Here is a 21,550-nt window from a genome sequence, read left to right on the forward strand (position 1 = left end):
GTTTCGAGGAGGAGGTGGGCTTATGCAGGTTTTTTGTTTGTTTGTTTTTTTTTTTTTTTTTTTTTTGGTTTTTCGAGACAGGGTTTCTCTGTGTAGCCCTGGCTGCCCTGGAACTCACTCTGTAGACCAGGCTGGCCTCGAACTCAGAAATCCACCTGCCTCTGCCTCCCGAGTGCTGGGATTAAAGGCGTGAGCCACCGCCGCCCTGCTGAGGACAGGTTGAACCTGATGCAGCCTGCGCTCTGTTAGACACTCATACGCACAGGTGTTTCCCAGCCAGTCTTGGTTTGTGATGTCCTGTGACTGCTCTGGTCAGCCTGCCCTCACTGTCCGCTGATGTCTGGGGACTCACTCATTTCTACACAGGCCTGTCTACGCAGTGTCCACTGCTGTGCTTTGCTCACTTGCTCTGAGGAGGCCTGAGCCCTGCTGATGGAGCTCCTGTGGGGAGGGATGCTGGACTGGCTGGGGCCTGCACATGGTCCTGGAGCAGGGCATCTAGAGTTGTGCCTGCCTTGCTCGGGCTGTTTTCCTGACAGGTTGTGGTATTCTGCTCAGTCTCCGGGTGCTCTGCAGGATCACGTCCAAGAGGGCTTGGTGTTGGAGGAGGTGTCTTCACAAGTTTGCCTGGTGTGTTTCTGTCTGGGTGTGACTTTTTTTTTTTTTTTTTTTTTTTTTTTTGAGGTGTTAGAGGTTAAATTTTTTTGTTTTGTCTGTTTGTTTGAGGCAGGGTCTACATAGCCCTGTCCTGGAACTTGCTTTGTAGCCCAGGCTGGCCTCAAACTCAGATCTACCTGCCTCTGCCTGGGATTAAAGGTGTGTGCCACCTTGCTAGCTGGCTCTTTGTTCTTTGTGAGTCAAAAGTTTTAGGTAGTCCGAGCTGGCCTCGAATTCATTCTGTAGTCTGACCTTGGGATTCTGTCCTACCTCTAAGAGCCGGGATTACAGGTTGGTGCTACTCTGTCCTGTTTTATGCCAGGCTGGGATTTAAAACCTGAAGCTTCCTGCTGGGCAAGTTGCTAGGCAGGCATTCTACCAATTGAGCTATATCCCAAATCTCTCCACAGTGGCTTTATTTTTGAAAAGGGAATTTAAAATTTGCTCAAGGATCTCCAGGAGCCCTGGGCAGGCTTCTCTGCCTCAAGATCCACTGGCCTCTACCCCTGGCTGTGTGACAGATCTAGTTAGCAGTGGCCATCTTGGACACCGAGACAGGAGTGTCCTCTTCCTTCTGCAGCATATGATTCCCCTGCGGTAGGGCAGTGGGCCAGATCTCTGCTCCCTTTAACAAAATGCTTTTAGTTCATAATATAATTAGTACGTCATTCTCCCCTTCTCTTTCCTCCCTCCAAACCCTCCATGTGCCCCTCCTTGCTCTCTAGGTCTGTGTTGTGTTCTTTGTAAACAGGGTCCCTTGGCCAAGAGGACGGGAGAGAAAGAATGGCGGTAGACCTTGGCACCTGGGGTCTGGAGGAGTCCTGTGTTCTACTTGCCTGCCCTGAGGGAAGGGTTCTCACCATTCGGACTGTCCCTGTGGACGAGAAGTGTTGAACTTGTAGTTCAGGAACAGGAAGCTGTTTGTCCTGTGCTTTGCTCAGAGTGGTCGGCACCTGGGATGGAGTCTAAGAATCTGAAAAGCTCTGGAAGCTCTGAGGTGCAAGATCTTGGCCTTTTTTTAGGGAGGAAAGCCTTGGACACGGGCCTTTTGGGCTTACCTGGCAAATTTTTTTTTTTTTTTAAATTTTATTTATTTTGTGTATGTGAATACACTGTCACTGTCTTCAGACATTAGAAGAGGGTATCGGATCCCATTACGGATGGTTGTGAGACACCATGTGGTTGCTGGGAATTGAACTCAGGACCTCTAGAAGAGCAGTCAGGGCTCTTAACCGCTGAGCCATCTCTCCAGCCCCTTACCTGGAAATTTTGAATTATGGGCATGGGGTTGGAGAACAGATAGGATGGGCCTAAGAATCTAGCCTGTCAGAGCAGGACCTAGAGGCCACTCCGGAGGAGCCTGTCTAGGAGGGGCCTGAGCGTTTGCTCAGCATGCAGTTGGGTAGAGTGGGCGGTAGGGCCCTGGGAGGCCCGCCCCTTAGAGACATCTGACACAGCCTCAACTCTCAGGGTAGTGTGCACATCTGGGCAGCTGGTGGGAAGCATGAACAGCTCACAGGTGGGAGCTGCGGCCAAGGCTGCCTGGCTGAGCTGCTGCAACCAATCTGGGTTGCCACTCCGACCCCCGGAGGGGCCACGCATGGTGCAGGCAGTAGTGTTAGGCGTCCTGTCGCTTCTGGTGCTCTGTGGGATCCTGTTCCTGGGTGGTGGACTCCTCCTCCGTGCTCAGGGCCTGATAGCCCTGCTGGCTCGAGAAAGGCATTCATCCCCTGAGGCTGAGCCTGGTGCCTGTGGAGGAGATGAAGACTCTTAGATTCTGCCCCTTCTGTACCCTGCAGTCCAGAGCTCGTCCTCTGGGGCACAGCAGAAGGTTCAGCCCACAAGCTCTTGTTTTCTGCACAGGTGAGAACCTTGAAGCACAGGGAGAGTGGGGTTGGGGCTGGGTGGGGTGGGCACAGTGATGTCCTCTGTTCTCATTGAGTGGACATCACTGGGTGCAGCCAGACAGCTGCAAGGCCAGGGTAGAGCTGGAGGTTCCCTGTGCCTCTGGGGCACAGACAGCCTTCGTGCCCATGTGCTAAAGGAGGGAGGCCCGAGACTTCTGTGAATGGAGCTCTTTGGGTACCTATGTCCTCCATATTCTGCATCTGCCCAGCTCACCTTGTGGTCTGCTGGACTCAGCAGGGCTCTCTGTCCTGGAGGCTAATACCATCCAGCCTTAGCTCTCAGATTGCTGCTGTCTCCTTCCGAAAGCCTTTGTCCATGGAGGGAGTGGGCAGGCTGGGGCCCACCGAGGTGAAGGTAGAGGAGAGATTCTTCAGTCCCACTCGAGGTACCCCTGGTTGTTTGGGTGAACTGTAGGGATAGAAAGATGTGCCAAAAACCCCTCCCCTGACCCCTGCTCGTGTGTAGGTCAGCCAGGAGCTTTGTGTGCTGCGTTGGGGGCAGGGATGGCAAGGTTTGGAGGAGTGTATGCGTAGGAAGAAGCGAGGCTGAGTATTCCCAGCTGTGGGGGCTGTGTCTGGGTCTCCTGCCTCCAGCTCTCTAAGGACGGGAACCATCTGGAGAGAAGGGTCTGGGTGGCTCAAAGGACAAGTAACTCCAGTCCAAGGCCACCTCCAACTGAACGGTGAAATGGGGGCACTTTCACCGGCTCATTGGAACTCAGCTGTGTGTGAGGGTTGCTGGGGGCTTCTGTGAGTGGCCGTTTCTTAGTGACTCTCAAGGCTCCTACTTTCCAGGAAGGCACTGGTACATGATGCCAACGATGATGGCCTGGTGGGGGGCTGGGGATGCGGGCAGGTGCAGGTAATCTGCTGCGAAGCTGACGATGTGTGATCCTTGCTTAGCACCTAAGAGGTTGGCACTGGTTCTGGGCAGCCATGCCATGTTAGCCTCAAGAGTGACAGATTTCACATCTGAGATGCCTCCTCCACAGCCTCGGACTGCACCGCCAGGCCAGGGCAGTGTGGGTGTGTGTGTTGGCATGGAGATGGTGGGCAGGGCCCAGGGAACTGTCCCTATTCACTTTCCTGGTCTTGGGCACCAGGGAGCTTCTGTTGTATCAGGCTCCTCTCAGCCTGCCGCCTGATACATTCTGCAGTCTTCCACCATGTGCCTTCCCTCTCTCTCCTCAGTGGGATAGAGGGCGTCTAGATTCCTTTGAACCTCTTCACTGACAATCAGGTACACCCAGAGGAACTTTGAGAAAAGGTGAAGCTCGAAGAGACAAACAGGTGACAGACATACTCCGGAGAGCGGCAGAGCTGGAGCTGAACCCGTGGGGCTCACGATTCTAAGTTCGGTCTCCTGGGTTCGCTCTCCCTTCTGCTTTCCTAGCATTCTGAGATGCTGGTAAAATAAACAAAACAAACAAACAAAAACCATGGCCTTCTGTCCCCATCAGGGAACAGATAGAGCATGCAGGCTGAGTCAGGGACCGCAACCTTAAGGCTCACTGTCACTGTCCCCTCTAGTCCCTGCTTCCTCAGTGGCCTTACCAGATATTGTTTTGCTTCTAAAACAGTCTCCAGAGGCCAGGCAGCAGCTAGCAGCTCCTCATCAGCTGGGCCCAGCTTTCCCAGTTTGAACCTGAGGACTGGGGAGGGGCCCAGAGGATTGCTGGAGTAGACAGGGCTGGGGAAGATCCAAGCCCAAGTCCCTGTGGCCTTAGGGATGGGTGGTGGCAGGAGAGACTGTGTCTCCAGCATTGTCTTGTCTGCTCACACAGGACTAAGAGAGCTGGGACAGGGGGAGGCAACAGTTTCTTCATCAAACTTCCTGCCTTTGATGTCCCTTGGGCTCAGTGTTTGGAATGGCTATGTGATGTTCTGGGGCCTAAGTGTTGGAGGCAGGGAAAATACTCAGAATTTGCTCCAGATTTCTGGTCAAGGCTGTTACGCTTGGGTGGGGATGAAAGGATTCAGAAAACGGGAGAGGGGATGTTGTGCTCACCTCCTTGAGAGATGTGGGCTGGGGGTTATCTGAGAAGCAGAGAAGACATCTTGGATCCCACTGTATTCTATTAGCCTGAGCCTGCCCTGCAAATCTGGGCAGTGGATGGACTGACACCCTGCCCTAACCTATCAGCCTGAGGTCAGACAGGACCTGTGTGGTCTCCTCAGCTGACTGCTTCCTCCAATCGAGATAGGGGCACCCTGTCTTACAGGTGCTGGACCTCTCCCCTCACCTCCCGCCCACCCGCACCCCATTTGTGCTGAACATGATTGACTGAAGACACCGGACAGACTGTTGACTCCTCATCCTGGGACCCTGGCACTCAGCTGCCTCCAAGCTGCTCCGATGCTCCTGGGGTGAGTGCAGGAGCCCCGTTCTCAGAATAAGCGAGTCTGCCATATGCCATGGGCACTGGCTTTATACCCCGACTGCGTGGACACTAGTGTGCCCTCTGCGGACGTGAGTGCAGCTCCCGTTCTGCCTGATGCTACACAGCCGTATCTGACGATGGATCCAGCGACCTATGGCTGTTGAGAACCTGGATTAGTACCTCCCATCTGGAGAGCGCGTCAGCCAACCGGTGACACGCACCATCGCTTTCCATGGCTTTGCTATTAAATAGGCCAACAACGCAGTTCTGAGTGTGTGGTCTCTTTCCAGTCCTTGACCCTTGGGATTCTTGGTTTCTTTTCTCATCTCCCCTCAATTTGGCCTGCTTCTAGTAGATTTTTTTTTTCCCTTTTAAGAAAGGGTTTTACAAGGAGCTGGAGAGATGGCTCAGTGGTTAAGAGCACTGACTGCTCTTCCAGAGGTCCTGAGTTCAATTCCTAGCAACCACATGGTGGCTCACAACCATCTATAACAGGATTCGCTGCCCTCTTCTGGTGAGTTTGAAGACAGCTGTGATATACTCAAATATATTAAATAAATAAAATATATTAAATATATATGGACAGGGCCTACCACAGCTGGTTTAGAACCAAGGGTGGATGGGAGTGATTCTCACTGGGAGTGATTCTCACTGGTCAGTGTGATCAAGAGCTTGACTTTATTCAACATTGTGTGTGTGTATGTGTCTGTGTATGTGTGTGTGCATGTATGTGAGTGTGTGTATGTGTATATGCATGTGTGTGAGTGAGTGTATATGAGTATGAGAGTGTGTACATTCATGTGTGTGTGTATAGTTACTTCTCTGAGAGTGGGCTTTGTAAACCTTCCTGACTCACAGTCCCTCACCTGTGAAGTAGAAGTGACGCCATCAGTGTGAGTGTGGACCCAGCGGATAATGTGCTTGCCCATCTCTATAAGGTTTCGGATACTACAGTTACCAAAGAACACTGTTTTCCCAAGCCTGGCTCTGTTAATTATTGTTCTATTGTGATAAAACATCACGACTAAGGCAACTTACAGAAGAAAACGTTTATTTTGGGGCTTATGGTTTCAGAGGGTTAGGGTCTGTTATGTCAGGCATTGGCAGCTGAGATGGCGGGTGCAGCTGGAAGCTAAGCATTGAGACCTCATATGTCGAACCACAAACAAGCAGCAGAGAACACACGGAAATGGTGTGAGACTTTTAAACTTTCACAGCCTGCCTCTGACATTTCCTCCAACAAGGTCACACTTCCTAAGTCTTCCAAACAGTCCCACCAACTAGGGACCAAGTATTCAAATGTCCAGGACTATGGGGACATCTCATCCAGATCACCACACTGACCATTTCCAGAGAAAGGAGGAGAGGAAGAAGGCGAGGGTTTGAGTGAGAACGGCCCCACAGGCTCATGTTCGAGTCCTTAGCTCCTGTTGATGGGGCTCTTTGGGAAGGATTAGGAGGTGTGGCCTTGATGGAACTCTTTGGGAAGGATTAGGAGGTGTGGCCTTGTTGGAGGAGGAGGAGGCGTAACACTGGGGGTAGGTGGGCCTTGAGGTTTCAGAAGACTCACACCACTACCAGTTAGCTTGCTCTCTCTGCCTCGTGGATGTGTCACAGGATGTAAACTTTCAGCTGCTGCTCCAGCACCATACCTGCCTGTTTACTGCCAGGCTCCCCATCCTGATGGGCATGGACTCACACTCTGAAACTGTAAGCCCATAAATGCCTTCTTTTCATAGTTGCCTTGGTCATGGTGCTTTATCCTAAAATAGGGAAGTAACTAAGCCAGAGAGGAAGGAAGCAGAAGGATGGGAAGGAAGAGGAAGAAAGGGAAGGGGAATGGGGGATCCATTGGGCTCCTCGGGATACACTTGATTTCTTTGTTCCTTTCACAAGTGCTCTATGCTGACATTCCATGCGCTCTGGAAACTGGACATGGGGAGAAAAGGAGAAAGTTCTGCCTTCAGGGAGCTTTCAGTCTCACAGAGAGTGGGGTCCAAAGACTGAGGTTAAAATAGACCACAAACCATGCCCGGGTGGAGAGAGCCAAAAGCAGGAGTCCCCAGCTAGGGAGCTGGCGAAGGCCACCTCACAGAGAGGCAGCTGTGCTTCACCAGCATTGGTCACCTGGTGGAGGGAGGGAGGAGTGCAGCCCCACAGAGGGGCCCTAGAGAGTTGACACCCAGGGCCAGGAACAGGCAGGAGTCTGAGGGAGCAGTTGGGAATGAAGAGGCAGCAAGGACATGATGTCATAAAGCAGCCAGGTGTCCTGAGCTGGAGCTTGGATCTCAGCTGCATGTGAGGGGTCGGGGAGAGATAGGAGAAGTGGCTGCTGCTTGTGGCCTTACACCCCTCACTCAGACGCTGGGCATATGCAATGAGGACGTCTCAGGCCTGCATCCACAGAAAAACAGCTTGGTTGGCAGAGATGAGAATTTCTTAACCCACTTGAGAGACAAGGCTGAGGAGGAGTCCGGACTCTTAGCTGACCTAGGGCCTAAGCTACAAGAACAGGCTTGCCTTTCTCCTTCTAGCTTCTGTCCCTCAGTTTGCTTCTGTCAGCCTCAAGGTCAGCTTTGGGCAGTGTTGCCTAGCAGTCAGAGCACTGATAGGCCCATGCTGCCTGGGTTTGCACTCTGTTAGTACAGGTGGCCTAAGAAGGTGCTTGTCTTCTATAGTGTCCCCCACCCCCACCCCCTATCTTCAGACCAAGGAACATCAGACTCATGTTATTTTTGTAAGGACAAAAGGAAGTCCACACAGATAAGGTATGAATGCCCCGCTGTGTGCTGCCTTCACGTGTGGCCTCAGCTCTGGCTTCAAATCTATCAGGACAGAGAGAAATCAAGTCCAAGGGGTGCAGGCCAAGCCCTGGCTCTGTCTTGAATGAACAGAATCACTGTTATACTGAGAGTATAGAGTGTTCCAGACCTTGGTCACAGGATCCGCTTGACTTGATGCTGAGAGACACTACAAACTCTTGGATCCAAAGCAGGGACATGTCTCCTCATCAAACCTGGGCTGGTTTAATTCTGGGTGAGCAGAAGTTCTTGGCTGCTGCAGATGTGGCACAGACAGAGGTGTCACAGACAGCCCCAAGACACCTCAGGGACAGTTCATTCCTGGGTTGGAGCTTAGGAGAGAATTCTGGGCCATGATGTTGCTAGAGTCACACATGAAGGCTGCATGGATCGGTCCTGGTGCACCGTCACCTAAATAAAGGCAGAAGAGGAGCATGAGAGAGCTGGGGAAGAGAGACAGGCTGTTCTGCGTTGGTGAAGAGTGGATCTTGGAAACTGGGGGCTTGACCAGGAGACTCCAGATCCCCAGCAGATCTGGGGTTTTGGGAAAAAGCCTGCAGCTTTGGATGGAGGCAGTACAGGAGGCCCCCTGACTATCTGAGCTGATATCTCACAACCTCAAACAAAGAACATGCACACAGAATGGTGGTTAGTTTTTTTAAGAGAGGATCTCACTTTGTAGCCTGGCTGGCTTGGAATTTGCTATATAGACCAGGCTGGCTTGAACTCTGCCATCTCCCCAGGGCTGGAATTAAAGGCACTTTGACCATAACTGTCATCTTACTTTGTATAAGACTTCCTTCTCATGTGTGAGTGCACATGTGCATATGTGTGCAGGGGTGTAGGCCACAAAAGTGCTCATGTGTGTGTGTGTGGGGGGTGTAGGCCACATGAATGCACAAGTGTATACAGGTATGTAGGCCACATGAGTGCACATGTGTGTGTACAGGGGTGTAGGCCACATGAATGCACACATGTATACACGTATGTAGGCCACATGAATGCACATGTGTTTGCAGGCCACAAGTCAACTTTGGGTGTCTTCCTCTATCACTAACTTGTTTTTTTTGTGGCAGTCTTCCACTAAACTTGGATCTCTTTTCATTTTGTGTAGACTGGTTACCATGGAGCCCTGGGGAACTACCTGTCTCTGAGGCCCCTCCCCCAGAACCTTGTTATACTGCTAGCTTTATCATTATCATTATCATCATCATCATCATCATCATCATCATCATCATCATTATTTTAAACAGGATTTTTCTAGTATCCCTGGCTGGTCTAGAACTTTCTATGGAGACCAGGCTGACCTTGAACTCACAGAGATCCGTCGGTCTCTGCCTCTCTACTGCTATGATTAAAGGGGTACGCCATCATGCACAACAACTTTTTAAAATTACATCTTACTTTTTATTTATTGTGTGTGCACATGTGTATGTGGTGTGTGTATACGTTTGTACATGTGTGTGTTGTGTTCATGTGTGTGTACGTGTGTGTGCTCATGCGTGTATGTGTGCGCATGTGTGTGCGTGTCTGTGTTTGTGTGTGTGCCATAGCTTATGTGTGGATGTCAGAGGACAACTCTGAGGCGTCAGTTCACTCTTTCCACCATGTCAATCCTGGGTGGGAACTCAGGTCTCAGTCTTGGTGGCAGGTACCTTTGCGTGTGGACCCTGGAAATGTGAACTCTGGTCTTCATGCACACACTGTGAGCGCTTTGCCCACTGAGCTATCTACTGAATCCCTGTAGGACATCTCTCTGTGTAGTGTGAATCTCTGCCATGCACCTGTCTCCCCTAGACCAAATCAACCCTGAAACATTCCTCCCATGCAGTGGGGGCCCAGTGTAGCTGCAGTTCACAGACCCTGTGGGATAGCTGAGCTGTGGATCCCACTCTGTGTCTGTCCCTCTTCTGTCTGACAGATATGTCCCTCCTCTTAAGAGCCCATGGTCACCCCGTTCGTTCAGGTGCTCATGTAAGCATTTTATCGTTTATTTAGGATGCATGTGTGTGTATGTGTGTGTATACACACTCCCTGGCACACATATGGAGGTCAGAGGACCACTTACAGGAATTGGTTCTCTCTTTTCATCTGTAGGTCCCAGAGACTGAACTCAGATTCTCAGACTTGGTGGTAAGTTTGTCCACTGAGTCATTTCACTGGCCCATCTTCCAACCACTTTTATGCAGGTCTCCTGACCCATGACCTCTTCTTTTGCTCTGTCCCTTAGTCTCTTCCAGTTTAGACTTAGTGATCCATGGCCTCAGTCATTCTTGTCTGTGTCCTAGCATCATTCCTTCCACAGATGCAGTCCAGACAAACTTCATCCCAGGTGACTCCAAGTCAAAGTTTATCCTTTGACTTGGAGCCGATGCTGGGTGGCCTCAAATAATACACACCGGTGTTACTAGGACTGGTTACTAGGTACCCTGAACCCTCACCTCTGCTCCACTCTTCCAGAAGGTTCTTCCCCTTCACCCTGCCCTTCCAGCCTCCCTGTCTCAGACCTTGAGCCTCCTGACATCCTCCTTCATCCTGTGTCTTCTGTTGCTCCTCATTGGCTCTAGTGTCCCAACACTCAGGTTTCTTCTGTCTTAAAATAGCCCTTCTGCAGCCCCACTGCCTGCTCCAGTTACTCTCCTGCAGCCAAGCCTCTCAGATCGGACCCCACTCACCACCCCCTCTCTCTGGGCTTCCAACTGGTTCTAGGACCTTCCCAGCCTGGCCTCCAGCGGTTCCTTCTCGTTCCTTATGTTGGCTGCTCTTTTGGCCCCTTTGTCTGTCCTTACCCCCACTCCTCGTGGCATCCACTCCCCCTCCACTAACATTTCTGAGGGACTAGAGACTGTGGGCTTTAGGATAACACTGGGGCCCAGTGCACCTGCTTCTTTCCATGTTACCTAAGTTCTCCCCATTTTTAGAAAACAGGATGAAGCTGGCATGGTGGCAAATGCCTTTAATCCCAGTACTCAGGAGGCAGAGGCAGGTGGATCTCTGTGGGTTCAGGGCGAGCCTGGTCTACAGAGTGAGTTCCAGGACAGCCAGGGCTACACAGAGAAACCCTGTCTTGAAAAACCAAAATTGACTAACTGACCAACCACCTAAGCAAAAAGGACAGGGTGATGTCAGTAGACAGTTGGGGACTGTCTTAGTTACTTTCCTATTACTGTGAAGAGACACTTTGACCAAGGCAACTTATAAAAGAAAGCGTTTAACTAGGGGATCCTTACAGTTTCAGAAGGCGTGTCCATGACCATCATGGTGGGGAGCGTGGCGGCAGACAAGCTGGCGCAGCACTGGAGCAGTAGCTGAGAGTTCACATGCAATCCACAACCACGAGGCAGAGAGAGAATGAAGGCCAACTGGAATGGCAGAGGCTTTTGTAATCTCAAGGAACAACCCCAAATGACACCTCTTCCAACAAGACCATACCCCTAACCCTTCCCAAACAGTTCCACCAACTGTGGACCAAGCATTCAAACACAAGAGCCTATGGGAACCATTCTCATTCAAACCACCACAGTGACACTGAGGGTTAGGAAGATGTTCACAGTTGTGGTTGAGCACCGTTATCTCATGCATTGTCTGGGCTTCTGATACCTTGTTTGCAATTGGCCAGCATCTATTTTTGTCTCTAGGAGCTTCCCACTCAGCGCCTCAGGGTTCTGTCCTGCCCTCCTCCTAGTCAATCTTTCTTGTGCTTCCTCTCCTGGCACTGGATTGGCTCACAGTATGATGATGGCAGTCCATCTTCATCTGAACCTTGAAACCCTGCCTTGCAGAACCCTTTGGAATGGCTGCCTGGGTAGCCCTAGTACTGGAGAGCAGAGCTCCCTGTCTTAAGAATCCCAGGTTTTGGTAAGGGGACATCACGTGGACCTATAAAAAGAGGCATGAGGTATTTATAGACGGTGACTGTACCATGATAGTGGTGGCATCAGTGAAGGTGGTCAGGGAAAGCCTCTGTGGGAGGTGATATTTTAGCTGAGACCTGACCCATGGGAAGACCCAGCCAGGACGTGATGTTCCTGTCAGAGAGACAGCGGGTGAAAAGGTCCATGTTAGGAATGAATCTGTCATGTCTGAGTAGGAAAGAGGCCAGTGTGGCAGAGATTTACTGAACAAGAGGGGCAGGAGAGGACACGAGTTTGGGCAGGCAGAAAGGTGTTTCCAAGTACACCCCACCCCAAACACTGTCCTTGCATGCTTTGGCTGACCATGCCTCAGTTTCTGTCCTTGGCCTTCCTCTCAACCAGGCGTCTCTTCTGAGGTCCTTTCCACCTTGTAGAGTTTTCTGTCTTCTATCGTCAGCCTTGCCTCTTACTCGGCCCACAGGTCCACTGGAGCTTCTGGGTCCACCACTCTCTACCAATGTTCTTAGTCAGGGTTTCTATTCCTGCAAAAAACATCTTGACCAAGGAGCAAGCTGGGGAGGAAAGGGTTTATTTAGCTTACACTTCCACATTGCTGTTCATCACCAAAGGAAGTCAGGACTGGAACTCAGGGCAGGAAGCAGGAGCTGATGCAGAGGCCATGGAGGGATGTTCCTTACTGGCTTGCTTCCCCTGGCTTGCTCAGCTTGCTTTCTTATAGAACCCAGGACCACCAGCCCAGGGATGATCCCATCCACAATAGACCTGTGGTGGATAGCCCTAGCCTCTTGTTGTCATGGTAACTCCACTCCTGGGAGGGGCTGCGAAGGAGGAGTGAATCTTGTAAACCTTCTGTCCAATCAAATTTGTTAAATAAAGGCTACAGCCAGTGATTGGGCAGTAGAAGAGGAGTGGGAGGAGCCAGAGGAGATAAGAGGAAGACCAGGGAGCCATTGGAGAGAGGGTGGTGTGGAGTTGGCAGTTGGTCGAAGCAGAGGGCAGTTGGTGGAGAGAGAGAAGACGAAGAAGACCTTGACCTAGGAAACCGCAAGTTGTTAAGAGCTCTCATAGCCGGGGAATAGTGTAGTTTAATGGTAAATCTGCCCAATCTAGGCATGCAGCATTCATTTGATATTTATTGACTTGTGTCTTTTCTTCTATGGACTACCAATGGGTGAGAGATTTACCGCAACATAGACCCCCCCCCACCCCCTTGATCACTAATTGAGAAAATGCCTTACAGCTGGATCTCATGGAGGCATTTCCTCAAGGGAGACTCCTTTCTCTGTGATAACTCCAGCTTGTGTCAAGTTGACACACAGAACCAGCCAGTACAGATGTCATGGTGTCTTTTATTTTACTTTTTTCAAAGATACATTTATATCTTACATACATGAACGCTTTGCATGTATTTATGTGTGCCATGTGTATGTAGTGCCAGTGGGAGCCAGAAGAGGCATCAGAGCCCTTGGAACTACAGTTATAGATGGTTGTGAGCTGCCTGATGTGGGTGCTGAGAACTGAACCCAACACCTCTGTAAGGCAGCCAGTGCACTTAACCACAGCTTCATCTCTCCAGCCCCCATCAGGGTGTTATTAAAACAGGCACCCTGCCAGGCCACTTCCTGTGTAACCTGTCCCTGGAACCAGTGAAGCTACTCATGCCCAGAGGTTAAAATCTCCAGACCTTCCTGCAGTCCCTAAGTTGTGGCCCTTCTGGGGATGTGCTCCTCCTGAATTTTCATCCCTCTCACTCAAACACTCTATGTCCTTATTGGCCTTTGAAAATGCTGTTCCTACCCCAACTGCCCTTGTGCAATCTGGTTCACATCTCATCTTGCCCTTCAGATCTGAGATGCCCCTTCCTTTCTGATAACCTCCCAGACAACTGGGAACTCTGTCAGGTGTTCCTTGTTGGGGGGGGGGCATATCCTTGAGTCTTTCTTTATATGTTTAGTTACATATTGAGTGTGTTTTCTTCAGTTAGGCAAACCCTGGAAGAACGGGGCCTATGATTGTGTATGCTCATGGCTTGACCTGGTGTCTGATGCCTAGTGTTCACTGTCATGCCTGGTATATCACAGGTCCTCAGTAAACATGTGTTGGACAAGTGAGTGAGTGAGTTCTGCAGAGAACCCTGGGAGGAGAAGCAGATGGAGAAGCAGCTTGTTGGCCTGCCCACATGCTACAGATCGCTCACTCACCTTCCTTACCACTCCTGGTCTTTCAGGGTAGGGCCCAAGTTGCCTGATATTTTCCTGGCCTCTGTCCTGATCCCATTGCAGCTCACGGTCCAGGTTCCAGCTTGTGCACCTCAGCCTGGGTGAGTGATTCAGGTCCAGGGCACCAGACCTGGGTTTTTAGTCATCTGCTTCTCTGAAGGCATCTTTGCCCAAGAAAGGCAGGTCCTGGGTCTAGCCCCAAAGACAACCTCAGTGGGCCAGGTCCAGGTGAAGCCAAATCAGGAAATTGCGGGGGTTTAGTTGGCACTGTGGTCGAAACAGAGAGTGAGGCTGAAATGATCTCTGTGTTCCATGAGAGAGGACAGATGGGGTGGCCAGCCTTTTGAGCTCTGTGCTGGAGTGTCTGTTTCTTTTGTACAAGAAGGCACTTCCAAGAGTGGTACTTTCCCTATCTATCATCTATCTATCTATCTATCTATCTATCTATCTATCTATCTATCTATCTATCTATCTATCTATCTATCTATCATCTATCTATCTATCATCTATCTATCTATCTACCTATCATCTATCTATCTATCTATCTATCTATCTATCTATCTATCTATCTATCATCTATCTATCTATCTATCTATCATCTATCTATCTATCTATCTATCATCTATCTATCTATCATCTATCTATCATCTATCTATCTATCTATCTATCTATCTATCTATCTATCTATCATCTATCTATCTATCTATCTATCTATCATCTATCTATCATCTATTTATCTATCTATCTATCTATCTATCTATCTATCTATCTATCTATCTATCTATCTATCTATCATCTATCTATCATCTATCTATCTATCTATCATCTATCTATCTATCTATCTATCTATCTATCTATCTATCTATCTATCTATCTATCTATCTATCTATCATCTATCTATCTATCTATCTATCTGTCTATCATCTATCTATCATCTATCTATCTATCATCTATCTATTTATCTATCTATCTATCATCTATCATCTATCATCTATCTATCTATCTATCTATCTATCTATCTATCTATCATCTATCTATCTATCATCTATCTATCTATCTATCTATCTATCATCTATCATCTATCTATCTATCTATCTATCTATCTATCTATCTATCTATCTATAAAAGATTCTTCTTTTCTATATATATATTCTATATATATAATCTTGTGGGTCTGGAGAGATGGCTCAGCAGTTAAGAGCATCGGCTGATCTTCCAGAGGTCCTGAGTTCAGTTCCCAGCAACCACATGGTGGCTCACAACCATCTATAATTCAGTCTGATGCCCTCTTCAGGCATGCAGGTAGAACACTTATAAATAAATAAATAAATCTTGAAGAAGAAGGAGGAGGAGGAAAAGGAGGAGGAAGAGAAGGAGAAGGGAGAGGAGGATGGAGAGAAGGAGGAGAGAAGGAGGAGGAGGAGGAAGAGAAAGAGAAAAGAAGAAGAAGAAGAAGAAGAAGAAGAAGAAGAAGAAGAAGAAGAATAAGAAGAAGAAGAATTATTCTTCATCTCCTGAGAGCTGAGATTATAGGTGTGTGTCACCATGGCTAGCTCCACCTTGAACACTGGCCTTGTCCCTGCTGCTGGCCACTCCTTGCTCAGTACACACTGAACACCACTAATGTCCAGAGTGTATTTTAGGGAGGAATTAAGCAAGGCTTCCAAAGCCTCAGGGATCACCTCAGTAAGCCAATGTGTTCTTGCTCACCATGTAAGCTTCTCTGCCATTTCTGCTGTCCCTCTAGATGGTTCTCCTCGATCATTATGTTTCATGAAGATGCTCTGTGCTTTAGGTGGCTGTCCTTAGTCCTCAGCCTGGGCCTGGGGCATCTCCACATGGGCCTTTCTGACCCTGGCTTTGTATCTCTCTCCTCCAGGGCTCTCTAATTTCCAGGTCCTGCTGGCCTTTGAAAGCTACTCAGATTGAGGCTGACAGTTTATGTGGACCTTCACATCTTCATGACTCCAGACCTATTCTTTACACAGCTAGTCTCCAGATGTGTGCTCCCTTCTTGGGCTGGTTTTATAATAAGAGGCGTCATATTAACTGAAAACTTGTCTGCCTGAGCCATCTGCTCAAATGCCAGCCCCATTAGGAAGTGAGGGTTGCTGTTTCAAAATGTTGTGATTTAAAATGTCTTAAAAGATTATTCAATTATTATATGTATGAGTGTTTTGCCTGCATGTGTATGTGTGTTCTATGTATGTGCCTGGTGCCATGGAGGTCTGAAGAGAGGGTTGGATCTCCTAGAAGTAGAGTGGTGAGCCACCATGTGGGTGCTGGGAAGTGAACCTGGATCCCCTGCAATAGCCATGATGGTCTTAGCGTTCTTAGCCCCCGAGCCTGTGTTCCAGCTCCAAGGTGAGCTGTTTGTTCACTTTGCACAGACAGCCATTAGGAAGTGTGTTTCTGAAGGAACGGTACCTTCTCTTGAACTTCTTCATTCATCACAGGGTGGCAAGAAGGGGTGCTGTAAATGTGTTATAGTTACTTAACTTTCTCAAGCCAACAAATGAAATATCACCTCCCAGAGCATGCTGGAACCTAACGGAAGCACCAGAAGACTTAGAGAGAGATGTCATGCCAGAGTTTAGGAGGACATTAGTCGGCTTGCATACTTCATTCTCTGCCTTTCAGATTTAGCAGTAAGGATGTTTTGTGAAAAAGTCAAGTTCAGAATGTTTCCAGCTAGGTCTCCAGATACCACTCCCAAAGGAGTTAAAAAAAACAAAAACAAAACCCAACAACCAGCATTCTTTTCTCTGTGTGCTGGCTGGGTGCTCCTGTACTTGGGAGGACATCCCAGAGGTTAGAGGATCCTGGGTGTGAAGCCAGCAGCCTGGAGACACACAGGTGGCTGCAGAACAGTTTGCTGCTTCTTGTTTCCCAGTTTTGAATGTATCTTTTTTGTTTAAATGCCTTTATGGTGCACAAAATGTTTCAGGAGTTGTCGGGGAAATGAACTAAAAGCAGACGCAATATTTCATCATTTGTTATTTGAGAGAATTGATGAATATTTCAAAACCATTTGGCAGGAAACAGAGGATTACGGCCCAACTTCCTCCCCCAGGGGCTAAGGCAGTATTTCTTCAAATGGGCTCCAAACTCTGCCACCCCCAAGGGCTCTAATGAGAGTAACACAGGAACAAAGGGTTTCGTTGTCTGATATTTTTTTTTTTTGGGGGGGACTACTGGGCTAAGCAGAGTCAGGCCCTGCCCCCAACATGTTAAAGCGATAGGTTTATTTTTTAAATTAGCATGCAGGAGCTGGAGAGATAGCTCAGTGGTTACTAGCATTGACTGCTCTCTCAGAGGTTCTGAGTTCAGCTCCCCAAACCCATGTGGCAGCTCACAACTGTCTGTAGCTCCGGTTCCAGAGGATCTGACACCAGTACACATAAAATACATTTTAAAAACGAGTTAGCATGTGAAGTAATTGGTGTCATTGTGGCATTTTTCCTACACAGGGGCTAGACTTCAAATTAGCAGGGGCTAAATTACCTCATTTCTCACCCGGTGAAACAGGGCTCTTCATCACGACAGTACCCTCCTCTTCCTCGGGTCAATTGATTTTTAAGTTAATGTTTTGTGTGTGTCAGGGTCTGTCTTACATAGCCTAGGCTGTCTGGGACTAACATACCATCCATACCATCCAATCTCCTGAGTGCTGAGATTACAGACATGATCTGCCTTGCCTTGTTGCTATGCCAACATAAAGGTAAGTGTAAAAGCAAGGTTGGGAGGCTAAGGCAGGACAGTCTCCTGAGTCTAGGAGTGGAAGACCAGCCTGGGCCACACAGCCACATCCTGCCCTTAGAACAGAACAAGTGGGCATAGTGTCTGTCATATGCCTGTATTTCTAGAACCTGGGGAACACACACCAGACAACAAGGAGTTCAGGATCATCCCCGGCCCCAGAGTGAGTCTGAGGCCAGCCTGGACTACGTGAGGACTTACATCACAAGAACAAACCAAGGGCTGGAGAGCTGGCTCAGCAGTTAAGAGCAGGTACTCCTCTTGCAGAGGCCCTGAGTTTGGTTCCCAGGACCCATGCAGGGCAGCTCACAGCTGTCTGTAACCCCAGCTCCTGAGCATCTAACTGGTTGGCCTGAACTCACTATGTAGATCTGGCTGGCTTCAAATTCATAGAGATCTGACCCCTGTCCCCAGAGTGCTGCACTAAAAGCATGTGATACCACACCCGACTCTTTCTTTTCTATCTTTAAAAAAAAAAAAAGACTTATTTTTGTTTCTAATACAGTTCAACTAATATCTTTATTTTTAAATGTAAAAAATTAGCTGGACATGGTGATGCACACCTTTAAGCTCAGCATTCAGGAGGCAGACACAGGTGGATCTCTCTGTGTTTGAGGCCAGCCTGGTCTATGAAGTGAGTTCTAGGACAGTCAGGGCTACACAGAGAAACCCTGCATTGAAAATAAATAAATAAATAATTTTTACAAAGTAAAACTTTGTTTTGTGCACGTGAATGCTTTACCTGGATGTCTGTCTGAGCACCATGTGCATGCGTGGTGCACAGACGTACTTCACGGGGCAGAAGAAGGCATCGGATCTCCTGGAACTGGAGTTTTAGACATTTGTGAGCCCCTATGTGAGTACCAGGAACTGAACCTAGATCATCCATTAGATCATTGAGTGCTCTTAACTTCTGAGCCCTCCCTCCAGACCCTCAGCATTTACTTTACTGGTTTGTTTATTTATTTATTTATTTTTGGCAAGGTGTAATGTAGCCTAGGCTGACCTCTAACCAGGAAGCTGGGGATGATTTTAAACTTCCTGATCCTCCTGACCCCCCTCTTCCCTTCAGTATCAGGGTTTCATGTATCCAAGTCTGGCTTTGAGCTTTCTATGTAGCTGCGACCAGCTTTGAACTCCTGATCCTCTGCTTACACTCCCCACTGCTGGGAAGCATCACCATGCTGTGCTTGATGGATGTTTTCCCAGGGGCATCTTTTGCAGCCTCATCTGATGAATATGCTTCAGGGACCATTGTCTAGAACCTTCCTTCTGGAAGAAGAGAAACACTTTGTAAGAAAATCAGATCACGCCTGTTCAGAGAGAAGCTTCCCCCTTCTGTCGGAACAACAGTACCAGACTCAACTTTATTTCCAACGACTGTAATGTCAAGCTACTAAATTTAAGTCCTTTCCCCACTAAAGAGCAATTTAAAATCACATTTCCGAGCTGTGACTTAGATGAGACAGCCTCTGCACGGAGCAATGGCCAAATGTGCGCATGGGTTTTATGTAGGATGCAAATGTTCTGGGATTTGGTTTTTGCTGCAACTGTCTTCCGCCAAGTTCCCTGTGCTCCGTGGTTCCAGTTCGATCCCCTTCTGGAAGCTCAGGAGAAGTTGGCTGCTGTTCCCCAGCACAGATGTCATGAAGGACAGTCCTTTCCTGGAGCCATAGCAGCCCAAGCAACACTACTGGCTAAAATGAGCTGGGGGTCAGTGCTCTGGCTCTTCCTCAGGGCACAGGGGCTGGGGGCCAAAGAAGGGAGGCTGGAGGCCTGACTTTCCTGCTCTGTGGGGAAGCTGATGGCACAGGCTCGGGGCCAGAGGAAACCGTTTCCTGATCTGTGTTTGCCTTGTAGGTCTTAGGCCTTAATGCTTCCTTCCGAGCATCAGTTTCTGGGTCATGACAACTGTGTTTGGGCCTGTCCTAGTGCCTGAACTCGAGGCAGGGTCTCAAGTAGCCCAGGCTAACCTCAAACTGGATAGGTAGCTAAGGATAACACCGAGCTCCCGATCCTCCTGCCTCCACCTCCTGAGAGTGAAGGCACGATCCCGTGAGGACTGCTAATCTTAGCTGTTACCTTGATTGCAATCTAGAATGAACTAAAATTCAAACTGCTGACAGGCACTCCTGTGAGGGATTTTCTTGGTCAGGTTATTTAAAGTGGGACGTTCTACCTGTCTTCATTAGAGTTTTTATTGCTGTGTTAAAACACCATGGACAGAAGCAACTGGGGAAAGAAAAGCTTATTTTAGCTTACATATCGCAGTCCATCACTGAGGAAAGTCAGGGCAGGAACTCATACTAAACAGGGCAGGAACCTGGGGGCAGGAGCTGATGCAGAGGCCATGGAGGGGTGCCGCGTACTAGCTTGCTCCTCATGGCTTGCTCAAAGCTCCCAGGGCCACCATCCCAGGAGTGGCACTGCCCAGAGAGCTGGACCCTTCCAGATTAATCATCAATGAAGAAAATGTACCATAGGCTTGCCCACAGGCCAATCTGGAGGGACCATTTTATCAACTGAGGTTTTCTTTTCCAAAACGACTTTGGCTTGTATCATGTAGACATAAGAACCTACACCTGGTGGTCTTCTGGTAGCAGCCTGCATGAAAGGACATGGAAGAAAGAAACTGCTTTTTGCCTGTGTGCCTTCATTCTGGTGAGCAAGTCCAGTCTATCCTATTGTCTGTCACCCATACCAGAAACAACTTTCTTTGGGCTTCCAATGTAGACCAAAGACCAGCAGCTCTCCAGAAACCCTCCAGGACTCTAGATAAAGACTGCAGATACATCCAACTTTATGGACTGAATAAATATTAGATTCCCTCCCAGACTCTCCAGTGGGAGATAGCCATTGTTGGACTACCTGGACCACAGCCTGTAAGCCAATCTAAGAAATCCCACAAATATGTTTTTATCCTATCTGTTATGTCCCTGTAATAATCCCTGCCTAAAACAGCTCCAGGCCCGACTTGACCTCCTGCATCAGCAGGTCAGTGTGGCTGGTCTCTAGGTTCAGAGTGTGGTCACCTCCCAGAACTGGGTCAAAGGAGACGCAAGGAAACCACTTTCCCTGAACATAAAGTTATGAATACTTTCATGTGCTATTTGACAATATAAAAACAGATGTAAAAACGCCCCATGGTGGATACTTGCCAATATGGTGGACGTGGACTCGAGGCCCTGTGTTTGGATCACCTGCCTCATTCAGTCGGCCCTGCCTGGGTCTTGCTGTGTTCTTCCGTGAAGATCAGGTCTGTCTGTCCTCCTAATTCCTGTTGCAGTTTCTACTGTTGCATTAACCAATAACTCCTGCCCTGCTGATTAACTCTCTGAGGAGTGTGGGTGGCATCCTGGGGCTGGAGGAGCATGGGAACTTATTGAGTTAGAATTTAAGGGTTGCAACCACGGCTCTGGGCAATGGGACTTTGAAGAGGTCATGAAGAGGTCATGGTCACTTTGAAGAGGTCTGCCCTCGAGACTGGATTATGCCCATAGTTGTCTCTGGAGTGGCTTTGTTACAAGGCCAGCTCTCTGCCTTCTACACTTCGCATCATTGAGAATGGCCAATCACCAGTGACTTCGTGGCAGCTGCTGATAGGATTAAGGCAATGCTTATAAGGGGATGCACGTGGAGGGAAGGGAGGAGAAAAGGGGGAAAAGAGGAGAGAGAGAAGCTCGCTGTACAGGGATAGCTGAATAAACCGCTTGAAGAAGAACACGGTTGCCGTATTCCGCGGGTTGCAGACGTGGGTAGTGACAGCGATGGATCCCCTGAAACTGGAGTTACAGAGGATGTGAGTTGTGATGTGGGTGCTGGGAATTGAACGCTGGTCCATCAATCTGGAAGAACAAGCATTTGGTGCTCCAACCACCGAGTCACTTCTCCTGCTAGCTCTTCTTTCTGGCCTCCATCTGAGCCTCAAAAGCCCCACAGCACCCAAAGCCT

General features: G+C 48.9%; 1 protein-coding gene and 1 long non-coding RNA gene across 2 annotated transcripts; one reads left to right on the top strand and one right to left on the bottom strand.

Annotated features, from left to right (window-relative positions):
- The first annotated feature begins 75 nt into the window (after window positions 1-75).
- Smim41 (small integral membrane protein 41) lies at window positions 76-5,593 on the top strand. Its single transcript, XM_034517449.2, has 2 exons — window positions 76-2,520; window positions 4,787-5,593. The coding sequence occupies exon 1, from the start codon at window positions 2,162-2,164 to the stop codon at window positions 2,429-2,431; it is 270 nt and encodes an 89-aa protein (XP_034373340.1). The 5' UTR covers window positions 76-2,161; the 3' UTR covers window positions 2,432-2,520; window positions 4,787-5,593.
- Window positions 5,594-8,021: 2,428 nt separating this feature from the next.
- Window positions 8,022-11,555, bottom strand: LOC143434174 (uncharacterized). Its single transcript, XR_013103507.1, has 3 exons — window positions 11,347-11,555; window positions 10,977-11,108; window positions 8,022-8,157 (listed from the first exon to the last, which is right to left on the bottom strand). It is a non-coding gene; the product is annotated as an uncharacterized LOC143434174 (long non-coding RNA).
- Between the last annotated feature and the right edge of the window lie 9,995 nt (window positions 11,556-21,550).

This window comes from Arvicanthis niloticus, chromosome 13 (genome assembly GCF_011762505.2).
Source record: "Arvicanthis niloticus isolate mArvNil1 chromosome 13, mArvNil1.pat.X, whole genome shotgun sequence".
In the NCBI taxonomy this organism is placed as follows: Eukaryota; Metazoa; Chordata; class Mammalia; order Rodentia; family Muridae; genus Arvicanthis; species Arvicanthis niloticus.

Excerpts from the sequence above, each read along its gene's own strand:
- Smim41 (XM_034517449.2), top strand. The coding sequence starts at position 2,162 with ATGAACAGCTCACAGGTGGGAGCTGCGGCCAAGGCTGCCTGGCTGAGC.